This window comes from Barbus barbus, assembly GCF_936440315.1.
Source record: "Barbus barbus genome assembly, chromosome: 16".
Lineage (NCBI taxonomy): Eukaryota > Metazoa > Chordata > Actinopteri > Cypriniformes > Cyprinidae > Barbus > Barbus barbus.
Window position 1 is genome coordinate 9,351,821 of NC_136744.1, and position 12,898 is coordinate 9,364,718.

The window sequence follows — 12,898 nt, forward strand, 5'->3', positions numbered from 1 at the left end:
ACACGTGTTCTCTAATTGGTGGTTGTTAATTCTATCTAAGCATCAAGTTGAACGCCGAGGCGTCAGTGCCTTGACAGCACCCATTTATGCTTCACGTGGGAGCTTCAATTTAGAGCAACCAATCTGCAGTGTCACAAGGTTTGTCAGATGGGAGTAACCAACCCTGCTTTGCTGACATGTGCTTCTTTCCATGCATTGAAAAGATCACAGATTTCTCCAAATGTGTCTGCTCACTCTGTTAGGCCTTGCATAACATACATACAATCAGTTGAACTGATAGTTCATTAGTTCACAGTGTTTGCATGTGTCGGACAGGCATCCTTTGCACCTCTTGTTATCTACTTTGGTAGTCAATCTGGTTTAATCCCATGTTTATCTTTCTTTGTATGTTTGAGGTAACTGATAATTGACTGGGTACTTACTAATCAGCTTTTCATTACCATGTAAAAACCCCGACTGGCCTCTTATAGCCTGTGAACTCTGTGTAACCTGTAGTTCTTCATCTATAAAGCAGTCTGAGCTGTACAGCTAATGATGTAAGTCATCTAATGAACACTCTTTCAGCTCCTATTCTTACTGGCTTTCAGCACAATAATGTGAATTTTGAGCTTCAAGGATGGATGGTCCACAAAGCCATAAATCAGAAATGTAATGCACTCATATGGATGATATGAGCAGGATAAATCACCAAAATCATTTTTCACATGAAGTCTAGAATAAATCAAATCTTGGAGTTTGGAATTTGCTCTTGTGATATGAATATTAGAAAATGTATGATTTTCAAAAAAATGATTTTCTTTTTTCGTATATATTTGTCTATTTATCTAAAATTATATAATTCATATGTTAAATGAAGATTCATTTACTTGAGCAAATACCATTTTTACATAAATCTGTTCAGTTATGTCTATCCCAAAAAATCCTGGGATATATCCACTTGAGAAGAAAAAAAATCTTGTTTTCCCTTTGAATTGTTTTTATTCACTGACAGATTTTTTTCTTGTTTTAAGCGTAAACTATAACTTATTTTTAATACTTTTTTAATAAAACAAGACTTAATATGTTGTCATTTTGCTTCTTAGACTAATGCATCTTAATTTAATATTTTTATACAAAATAACATTGTAAAACAAGAAGTGTATGTGGGCAGCCTGCCAGTGTAAGAATATGTTTTGCCAATGATCTCAACATAGAGCTAGACTTAAACTTCGGGGTGTTGTTAAGCAATAACAGTGTATTAATGGGATCGCATGATCAAATCATAATCATAATTTAAATATAATCATTCAGCAGCATTAGAAGTGCTTTGGCTGGAGAATGGCGTTAACTTATTGTGACAGTAAAACTAGATCATGCCATTAATTTGTAATCATTACAAGAATACCAAAATCTTGAGCACGTGTTATTAGACATCTTAATATCACGCTTTCAGAATCGGCGAATCTGCTGCGGTCGTCCATCACATCTGGAGCGAAGGACCTGAACCAGGAAGCTGGTCACCAGATAACACGGAGACCAGCCTCAGGCAACAAACATGGCTTCTGTGCCTTTCTGCAGCTTGCAATGAAAACCCGCTTCATTATGCCATCACATCTCATGGCGCCTTGGCTCAGATCCTACAAGTGAGCGGACAGAAAGGAGTTGCTGCTGCATTCATAAGGGTTGTGTGGGGGACTCGGGTCTATAGCGCGGAGCTAGCTTGTTAGCTGCAATGGAGCCCAAGCACAAAGAGTTACTTCACCAGTACCACCAGAACTTACTGGAGTCCATCACGGATGCAGACCAGCTGATAGAGCTGCTGAGTAAATCGGGAAGCCTCAGCGAGCAGGAAGCCTCTGAGCTGGACCAGAACTGCTCCTCCAGCGCAGAGAAAGTGGACCAGCTCCTGAAGATGCTCATGAACAAGCAGAGCGACCATTTCCTGGAGCTCTGTGTGGCTCTGGAGAAGACATACCCTCACCTGTACTCTGCCCTCTTCGCCAACGGAGGACCAGCTGATCACTCTGGTAAGATGCACTACAGACTGGACATGCTTGATTCATGATGCATCACAGAGGTTTGGTGGTCTGATTTACTTCTAGATGGAGGTGAAAAGTCTAGCAGAGGTTGACCATGAGTATTGTAGTATTTTCAATAGACATATTGTGATGTCTGATTGCTAGAATCTGTATTTGCATGCAACATAACATGCCTTTGCATTTTGATTATTGTGCACTTGACATGTGGCGATGACTTGATGAAATAGTGTTGCATGATGGTTGCAGCTATTTTGAGCTTTGGATCAATAGTAAAGTGAACATGCTGGCTTCATGATGTGCATCACAAAATACACAAGCTAACAACACTGATGTTTGGTGGTCTTCCTGACTTCTAGATGGATGAGAAAGTACAAGTAGATGGTAATTTAAAAGTGTTTTCAATAGACTAAGCGTGTGGTGTGATTGATTGTAGAATCTGTATTTGCAGCTGACCAGATGAAGTCACTCAAGATAGTGGATTGGGAGGTGAACATGATGTGGATCAGAGCACATGTTTAAAACTGATAACTGGTAACATGTTTTAAATGAATATGAAATATAGAAGCAGTTGGTCAGGATTTTTGGGATAGACATGAGTGAACAGATTTATGTAGAAATGGTATTTTCCTGCATGCTTGCAGCATGACCTGTCTTTGTATTTGCACAGGTGATGAAGTCATGCTTTTGATTGTTGTGCATTGTAGGTCGACGTGGCGATGACTCCATGAAATGGTGTTGCATGATGGTTGCAGTTATTTTTAGCTTTGGATCAATAGTCAAGTGCTGGAATTGACCAGTCGAAGTCACTCTGGCAGGAAGGATAGAGGATTGGGAGGTGAACATGCACAGTTTGTATACATGTTTGGTAACTTACTTTAGATAATATGAAATATAAAAGCAGTTGACCTGGGATTTTTTTATTTATTTAAGAGTGGAGCAAACTGATTTCTGTAAAAACTGTATTTAGTAATTTGCACATAACAACATACACTCTAAAAATATTTTTATTGGCAACTATGGTGCCTTGAAGAAGAACCTTTAACACCCATAAACAAAAGATTCTTTAAGAACTGTTCACTGGAAGGTTCTTTGTGGAACCCAAAATGGTTTGAAAACCTCCGTTTAGAACCTTTGGTTTAATTCCATTTGCGTAGATGAATACATTCTTTCTGTTTTGCACTTGCAGTGGATGTTTCGGAGCAATGATGTCATCGTTTTATGACATAGCAAAGCTGATGCGTGGTGATTTTAGCATTGGATCGATGATAAATTGTTGGAATTGACCAGCAGTCCAGCAGGGTGGAACAGGGATCTTCTGCTGGTTGAAATGTGATTTTACAGATGAGGATGAAAGTACTATTGACTGATCCTGAATGCAAAGATCACACTAGGGTTTCTTGGTCAATGCTCTACATCTTCAATCTATTTCCAGTGATCAGAGCAAGGCATCATGGGTAACTGAAATAAAGATTTTTCCCCTGGATTAGCCCATGGAGATGTGCTTCTGTTTCACCGCCCATGACATGGGTCATATCATTTCCATTTTAATTTTGTTCAAACCAAGTGCTTCCATAGACACACGTCTATGGAATAGGCTATGGGCTTGTTTCCATGGAAACACACTTGCCAGGCTACCATGGCAAATCGATTTGAACATACATGTGCTGTGTTCGTAGACCTGTAAGAATGGCTCTGGAGTCTTTAAAGATGGTTTGAAAGGATTGTAGTTGATTTTACCCTGAGTAACTGTACTGAGTGCTTTACTATTGTTTTGGCTTAATTGAATTTTGGTGGTTTCATTCTTTCAGCACTCTTGGTGAAACCGTATTTGGCAGTAACTATGTTTATTCACATTGCAAGTTAACCTGTATTAAATGTTAGCCTTGAGCCTGAGAGTTTATATTTGTACTTTGTAGTTTTGATCATGGTTTTGAGAATGAAGATGTCACGCAACCTGTACATTTCGCCATTATGCACAGATGACACTACTGTTTAAACGTTAAGGGTCAGAAACTTTTTTCTTTTCTAAAAGAAATTAACTTTTTATTCAGCAAGGAAGCAAACTGATCAAAAGTGGTAAGCCATTTATAATGTTACAAATGATTTCTTCAAATAAATACTGTTTTTTTAGCTATTCAAAGAAACCCGAAAAAAGTTATCACTGTTTCCATAAAAATATTAAGCAGCACAACTGTTTTCAAAATCATCACAACTTTAATAAGAAATAACCACCAAATCATCATATTAAGTGTTTTCTGAAGACCCCAAACCTTTGAATGGTAGTATGACATCTAAATGACAGAAATGTACCGTATCTGTTATTTTAATTTTTTTATTTACTTTTTATCGGCTGATGTTAGATATTTAGTTGTAAAAATAAACTGAATGAGCATGCCTATTTAGATTACATTTGTCGTATACAGATATATTGGTACCATATCTGTTATTTATTTATTTATTTATTAATTTGACAGTGTCTAAAAAAAAACTCAAATAGATTAATATTTTTTCATGTAATATTTAGCTAATCTTAAATTGAATATGCATTTTATATGCTGTACATTTATGTTTCGATGCCTAAATTCACTTGCAGCATTTCAAATGACAGATAATTTTTTCTCCTTTTGATAGAACGACATCTGTCTAATTTGGGTTGTACTAAGTGACAGATGAATTTGTGTAAAAAAACAAATGAAAATTAGATTTTGACATCAACAACAAAATGTTTGTGAAGTACAGAAGTCAACATTTGAATTGGATCAAAATAGTTCATCAAAGTCATCCTAAGACAAGAGTGGGTATTGTTTTGGTTTTTAGGACAACTTTGATGAAAGGTTTTGATCCACTCCAAATGTTGACTACTAATATTTTCATATTATATTTTCCATTTCAGACTTAATAATGTTATTTATTTGCTTTCCCAATGCTGTTTTATTAATAGCATTTAGCATTGTTTTTTTCTCCTTCTGCCCAAGACCTTATCAGAACAGATCTGCGTCCCACTCGTTGAGAGCCTCTGCTGTAGAGCATTACTGTCAGTTTACACACACACTCTGGGTTTTGTGCATGCCGGCACAGTTCCACCTGACTTTGTGGTTTTATTTTATGTACACAAACCACACACACGCAATTGTGCATGTTGCAAATTAGCTTAAGGGGGAATATTATTAATTAATCATAACTCTTTATAATTAATTATAATACTTGGATAAGTTAATAGAATTAGCTTGATAAAGCAGAATTTACAGTACAATCAATTGACCAGGGCGTCTAGTGAACGCTCAGTATTGATTATGAATTCTTAGAAATCTTAATTTCCAGGGTAAGAGAAATACCCTTTTTTAAGGTACAGTACTACTCAGAGCATGTAACAAGATCAAAATCGTTAAATTGACTTTGTTGCAAGTAGGGAATCAGAAACAAATACTCCTATGTATTGTGCACAAAGTTTTATTAACTAAATCACAAACACATAACTAGACTAAACAAGCACATGCACACACACACATCACACATACATGGTACATGGGAAGGGTAAGTGAGACTGGATGAATGAAACCGGACAGAAACGGGGGAAATGATGCTGAGTTGACCACCTGAAAGAACCATCAGTCTCTAATTCAAAGCACAGTATACGATAGCTTATAACAAACCCCTGTGTGGTGCAGGGAACGATACTTGCATTTGGATACTTGCCACGAGAACGAGAGTCCCGTGAAGCTTCTGAAGAAGGTCTGGATGGTTCCATTCGATGGCCGAAGTTGCAATCTCTTGAAACTCTGAGGTTGTTCTTGACTCTGTTGGGTTGAGAGAGTCCTCTCTCCTAAGTAAGCACATGGCTGGGTGTAAAGTGGGGCCTGTTGGCCCTGTGGGCCGCAGTGGAACTGCAGGCCGCAATCCATAGATGAAGATGCAGAGACTGCGGGGAGAGCAAAATGTCTGAGCGAGGGCCTTTCCATGAAGGTGAATTCCAGGGTTGAGTGAAGATGAACTCCAGTGGTATTAGTCTGACTGTAGTTAAGAGCCATCTCCCCAGGCTGGGGAGACCGCACACGGCTCTATGTTGGGGCCTGCCGGGCGCGCCCGCACCGGCTCAGGCGCTCCATGAGTTCAACCATACAGGCAGCAATCGGAAGATTTTGCAGGAGAGAGAGGCCTGTGACAGGTCTGTGCGTGTGCCCTTTAAAGTCAGGGAAGAGTCACACCTTTCTGGATGGGCTTGACCAATGCGGGAGGCTGGAAATATTGGGGGGGGGGGGGGTTAGGACCCTTTGTCTGAGAGCATGGTTCGAAAGGCTCTGGTAGTAGATACTTTGATTAAATTACACACACACCTGGCATTCTATGAGAAGGTGGTATACACCAAAGTGTGCGTCATCAAATGAGCATTAATTTGGTAGGAGACAATAGGTGGGGTTACCTTAACTAGCACTTCACTCATAAAGCATGCATAAAACAAAATACAATGCAAGAGACACTATACAAGATAGTTAAAATCATACACACAATGTCCAGGGATGCATGTTTATCTGTAGAAAGGTTTGTCTATGAGTGACAAGGAGGAAAGGTTTGTTTGTATGGGCATTGTGTTGCGTTTCAGAAGGGTCCGTTCTTACGGCACGTCACATCTCACATACTTTTGAGCGATAAAACGGTCTTCCCAGATGGTTGCCCTGGTAACTGAGCCCTTTAGGGAGCTCTTTCGGGGGGAAGGGTCCATACACCCTCACAGATTGTTTGTTAAATGAGAGAGTTTGCCGGATTATTCATTAAATATAATAAATAAATGTGTGTCTGATTGGTCCAAACGCTACATGCATAAGAAATCCATAAGCAGGCAGATATTATATTTCCTATGCTCAGCTGTGGTTATTCATCTCCAGATTTGTTTCTTTCATGTTGTCTAAGGTCTCTCTCTGAAGATGCTATGCATCCTTTGCAGGGCTTATGCTGATTTGAGCTGAAAGGTATTTCAGAAACGTCTTTTCCCGTAGTGCTGTAATAATCACTTCATATCATTATGACATTTAGCCGTGTTAGTAAGTGCTAAAGGCGAGCCTTGTCCCCCTGCAGGCTCCAAACAGCCTGAAATGACTCTGCCGTATGCATGTGCGATGACTTGCACTGATATCAACCTGCTCTGAAGTCATTCTCCCAAGCTGCCACTGTTCAGCTCTTTTCGTTGCCAGGTCTTCATCCACCCACACACACACACACACACACACACACACACACACAGACTCAGAGTGGTGGAGGAGGGGCTGGATGGGTTCAGCGGAGAGGTTTGTAGCGGCAGCTCCAACTGTTCAGCTCATAGGCTAAAGGAACTGCAAACAGCATGTCTCTCCATGGAAGGACTCTTCTGTTCACAACCTCATAAATCAACCAAACTAGGGTGACAAAAGATCAATTTTGACGATCAGTCTCTCTAACAGGACAGGAAGAGTGAGACTTATGTGCGGTAGATGATATTTGAATGGCCGTAGTGTAGACTTGCACATTTCCATAAGCCAAAACACATTGATTACTGTAAACGCATCCCTGATCATTTCTGTTGACTTGGCGTCTTTTTAATTCACATAATTTCAGAGCTGTTTTTCTCATATAGACCGAACCCTACATAACGTGATCTCAACATGAAACTGACAGTAAAAAACGGTTGCCAGGACTTACTGTAAAAAATACGGTAGCAACATTCTAGGTTTTACTGATTGTAATTTGCTGTTAAAAATTTTATATTTCAGTTCAACTTGTACAACATTAATCTACCTAAAACCACTAAAATACACAGACGCTAATGAGAAAGCCACATGATGAATCAAATTTAATCACAAGTAGCTTTTTCACAAGCTGAGGTAAATACTAAGGTGACTCATGAAGAGTCATTCATGCAAACGCAAAACAACATCATGGTATACTGCAATAAACATTAATTTAACCATAATGGGTGTAACCAAAAACCCTAATGTACAACAATTTAAATGAAAAACCTTCAATTGGGAAGCATCACACAGGGAATTAATGTCAAGTTACAGTTTTTTACTATTTTACTGTAAAATCACATGAAATGTTCCACAGTTTCTATGTTAACGGAACTTATCAGTTAATAGGTTTTTACCATTGGATGTTTACAGTCTTCTTCCATTAAAACTATAAAATTAATTTTTTTACAGTTTATGTGGTGTAAACATTGATGTTGATTCTGAAGCAGCATGATGCCATGCTGATCTGAAGCTATTGCTGTGACCTATGGTCTGCCTCAGATGAGGGGCAGGTGAATGCGACACTGCTGCTTTATGGTGCCATCCATTTCAAATGAGGAGCAGTGCAGTTGTTTCACATGGGCTAGTGGGCAACTCCTCCATGCAGTAAAATGTAGGGCCAGTACAGAGACAACAGGCCTTTTGTTTTAAATGAACTGCCCCAGTCTGCACCGTCAGCAGCTTGCACTGTTTATGGACCACGGGGGCTGTCCACTCGGATATCAGTCAATCAGTGCAGCGAAAAAGAGGACTCTTAACTCCCCCAGCATTGGAAATTGAGCCTCTCAGTGAGAGAAAGTGGTGTGTTTGACATATAGTGATATATTTGAGCAGACATATTAATACTTGCATCCTTGCTTTTTTTGTCAACCTAGTCTTTTGAAACATTGCAGCACTTCAGATGTCATTATTTTGTTGCTAATTTGCTAGTGGTTGACTAACAGGTTGATTAATACAGGTTTGTCAATAGCCAATGCTGGTAATGTCACTAATGACTATTTTGATTTTGATTAATCTAAACAATTTATTTCCCACAAAAAAAAATCAACAATTTTACTTAGGAATATTTTATTAAACCAAATGAAATCCAAATTTCTATGAAATCATTTTTTTAAAGCAAAAGTAAAGTGCAACATAGTGCAAGAAGCAAGTGTCTATTTCATAGTCCAAATCACTGAAATCACAGTTCAGTATTATAGTGAAAGAATGACAACATATCCACGTGTTCTATTCTACTAATAATAAAATTATAATCAAAAAAACACTTTTTAAAGGAGTATTTACCAGAAATATTATTTACAAGAATTTATTTAGGTGAAAAATGTAAATCTGCAGTATTTCTGAGAAAAAACAAAACAAAACTCTTTTTAATATAAAATCAATTAATTGGAGATGCTTTTGATTATTAAAATGTAATGGAACCATTAAAATGGAATCCAGAAAATAATGGAAAACAGAATTTGGTACAGATAAAACTGTAAAACTCAATTACTTAGACAGGCTTTTTGATTAATACAATTTAATTTAACCATTAAAACAGAGGCTAGAAAAATGAAAATGGAAAAAACTGAATTTAGAAATAAAACTGATTTCATACGGCTCTATAATTCTAATTGATTTTTTTGTGGTAATAAAAATAGATGTAAGTGAACAATAGCTTTTAAAATGACTTAAAATACTTATATAATATCAATGGTGCAATAATTAGTTCAAATAAAGTATAAAGCAAGAAATCATGTTTTTTTTAACAAAACTGTTAAAATACATAATGTATAATAAACAATAGAGCTAATGTACATCACGTATAACAACAAAGGCCTGCAGGGGGCCGACGGCCTGATGATTATTTTTACACATTACTGCGCGATCTAATCCTTGTTTAATATTGACCAAGCACTATTTAATTAAAATCTCCACTTAATCTTTAATATTTGGCCATTTCGTTTGGACAGAAATGCTATAGCCACTGTAATTACATGAATATGCGCACGTTGCGTTCCCAGATGAACGTTATAATAAACCCAAATTCACAACAACATGCAGAGATGGAGTTTGAGACGCTCCACATGTAAATGATAACAGTTTCTGTGGAACTGCTGTGAACTGAGCCGCTGTGAGACGCACGTACTTAATCTACACGCATGTAAATAATTAAAGAGCATATACTGTATTAGAACTGCATCGCATATAATTATTTAATTAAATCATAGCATTTGTGAATTCACAATTATGCTTAATTATGGGGTATTAAACCTATTTTAAATAGGTTTAATATATCATGTAGCCTTGGAAACTAGTCTAATAATGTGTTTTATGGATTCTCGTCTGTGAAATGCGCCACTTCCGGTATTGTGCCGGTTAGCAAAATGAAGTCGATGATTTTTAAAAATCAAATATTCGACTAAAATCTACAAACTTATTACAAATGTATACACTGACGTAGTGTTGTCACGATACTGGAATTTCTAACTTCGATACGATACCTTGAAAAATATCGATACTCGATACCATTTTCGATACCACGGTGAAAAAAACTGCCACAATATTAAGGGGGTAATTTTTTTAATTTAAAGATAAATGTAACAAGTCGAGAACATGCGGTATATTTTACATGAACAAAAAAATGTCTTGAGGTACTGCATTTGTTGATTTATTTATTAATCTTTTATTAATCTTAGTTAAATGTTAATTGAAACTAACGTTTACTAATACATGTACTAATTAAAATCCAAAGTTCTATTTGTTGATATTCTCATTTGCTTCATAACCAAAATATTTCCAGATATAGGGCCCTATGAAATCCATTTTATTTTTCCCCAAATTCCTTTTTATTTTTTTCTACATTCAATTTTTTCCATTTTAATTTGTCTGGATTCCATTTTTTTACGTTCAAATTTTTCTGGACTCTTTTTTTTTTTTTAATGGTCAAATTAAATGCTATTAATCTAAAAACATGTCTAATTCATTAAAATCATGAAAATTATACAATTTAACATTTAATTTATTAAAAGTGTAACAAAAATGACACGTTTAGGGCCGTATGAAATGTTTTATTTTTTTCTCACCTTATGTTTTGTTACCAAATTCTGTGTTTTAGCATGTCTATTATTTGAATGCACACAAACAATTTTTATTTATTCTTACAGTAGCCTTATGAAATGTGTTTTCCCCCTCAGAAATTCTGTGTTGTGTATTTAAATTTTACTGGATATCAGATGAAGGCATAAAACAATTTTTATTAATTTATATTTGAATTAATGAAAATTAAACATTTACATTTTTGGCAAATGAAGGGGATTTACTATTAAAATTAAAATATTTTGTGATTATTTCTTTAAAAAAAATGAACAGTAATAGTATTATGTACATTCTACTAAATAATAGTAATATAGCCTATTTCTGGCACACGGTCTTCAATAGGCTGTTAAACCGGACTTTTATTTTGACGGGTTGTCGTGAATACTTCTAAAGTTCTGTGTGTGTATGATATGACGCTAGTTTTACTCAAATTAAATGGTAAAATGCTCGTAAAGTGCCTTTCAGATCAGTTCTGGAGATATTGTTGATGTATTTATGTCCTCATTGAGACGGCAGACGCTGAAATCACCGCGAGCGCCACATTAGTAAACACAACCGCACGTGCAGCACATTCACACAGAGACGCGCAGAACATGCAGGATTCATATTTAAATCCACTTTTGCAGCTTAATATTTACAGATACTAGTCCATATCTCGATTTGATTTAAGTGTAATGACCTACTTTTGATTAATTCATCCAAACTTTGACAAATTCCGTGACATTCCGCGTTAAACTGTAAATTCCGATTTTATGACTGGATTCCGTGCGCGTTCTCTGCATCGCGGAGATCATAGATCCCTACAGATAGCGCTCCTGCTGTGTTCTTTAACAACCAGAGCAGTCATCTTTCTATTCACTTCACTTTTGCTATTTAACCAGAGCGAAGAAGACGAGTGCGGTCACGTGTGGTGCTTGTCCACGCGCCTTTGGAGAGAAGTGAAAGTGACAGCTCGGCTAGTATCGGTGTATCGATACTTCGGGAAATTAATATTGGTACCGTTCAGATATTTCAGTATCGATATTTATCGAAATATCGATATTTTTGACAACACTACACTGACGTTCAAATGTTGGGGTCATTAAGGTTTTTATTTTTTTAAATGGGTTAATACTTTTATGCAGCAAGGATGCACTAAATTGATCAAAAGTAGCTATGTTTCCATCCAAAGATTCATATTTAACTAGGCCTATGCGCAAAACTGGAATATCACAAAACATTTGCAGTAAAAGAGCCGTTTCTATCTAGCGTGTCAAAGAGAACAAAATCATCACTTCCTGATAAATTAAATTCCAAGATGGCGCCAGTGTATGCGGCAAGCCGTCTGTTCTCCGTCTGTACATTGCTGTTATCTGTGTTTGTCTCAGCATCTTTGACTCACTCTGCAGCTCGGTTAGTCTATGACCGCCAAACGCTTTTGGATATTAATTATCATATGGAAGATCGGCTAAATGTTGAGCTTAGCGAGCCAGGTGTTAATCATCATCCTAGCTCGTTGCTATGTCCAACTCACCTGTGCCGGCTGTCGTGTGTCCTGCGCCGAGCAGGCGTTGCAGAAAGTGAGGAAAACAAGGTGGAGTGTGGGTTGGGGCGAGATCTAGTTTGGTGTCGCCCGAGTTGGTCTATCTTAGCTGTCTATCCATGAATCTACAACCGGACGACCACAGAGTTATCTCCTGCCGCTCTTTCGCACCTCGATTCCAATGTGTTACACCTGTTGTTCCGGGCTTGGAACTATGCCGTGCTTCACCGGTAAATGATGATTATATGGTGAAAAGGCTAACCTTGATTTTGATACAAGATCTTTTCCAAATAAATCGCTCATTTTGCATGACTTTTTTAACACTAGGGACCTGGACTTTTTAATTCATGACTGAAACTTGGGCTACCATAGGAGGTCTTAGTCCTTTTGCCGAACTTGTCCCATCGAACTGTAATTATTTTAACACTCCTAGACTGTCGGGACGAGGAGGAGGTCTTGCATCTATATATAAAAACTGTTTTAACTGCAGGATTCTGCGCGCTGAAATTTTTTCCAGC

The 12,898-nt window shown here is 37.3% G+C and overlaps 1 protein-coding gene across 2 annotated transcripts in view; it reads left to right on the top strand.

Annotated features, from left to right (window-relative positions):
• Positions 1-1,461: 1,461 nt before the first annotated feature.
• The window catches only part of LOC306882848 (disks large homolog 5-like), a 76,973-nt gene continuing 65,536 nt past the window's right edge, over positions 1,462-12,898 (top strand). Inside the window, exon 1 of one of the 2 annotated variants that reach the window (XM_079437802.1) lies at positions 1,462-2,006. In XM_079437802.1, the coding sequence (XP_079293928.1) occupies positions 1,712-2,006 (295 nt within the window). In that variant the 5' untranslated portion in view covers positions 1,462-1,711. The remainder of the gene's footprint in view (positions 2,007-12,898) is intronic. The other variant, XM_079437803.1, reaches the window with a different exon arrangement.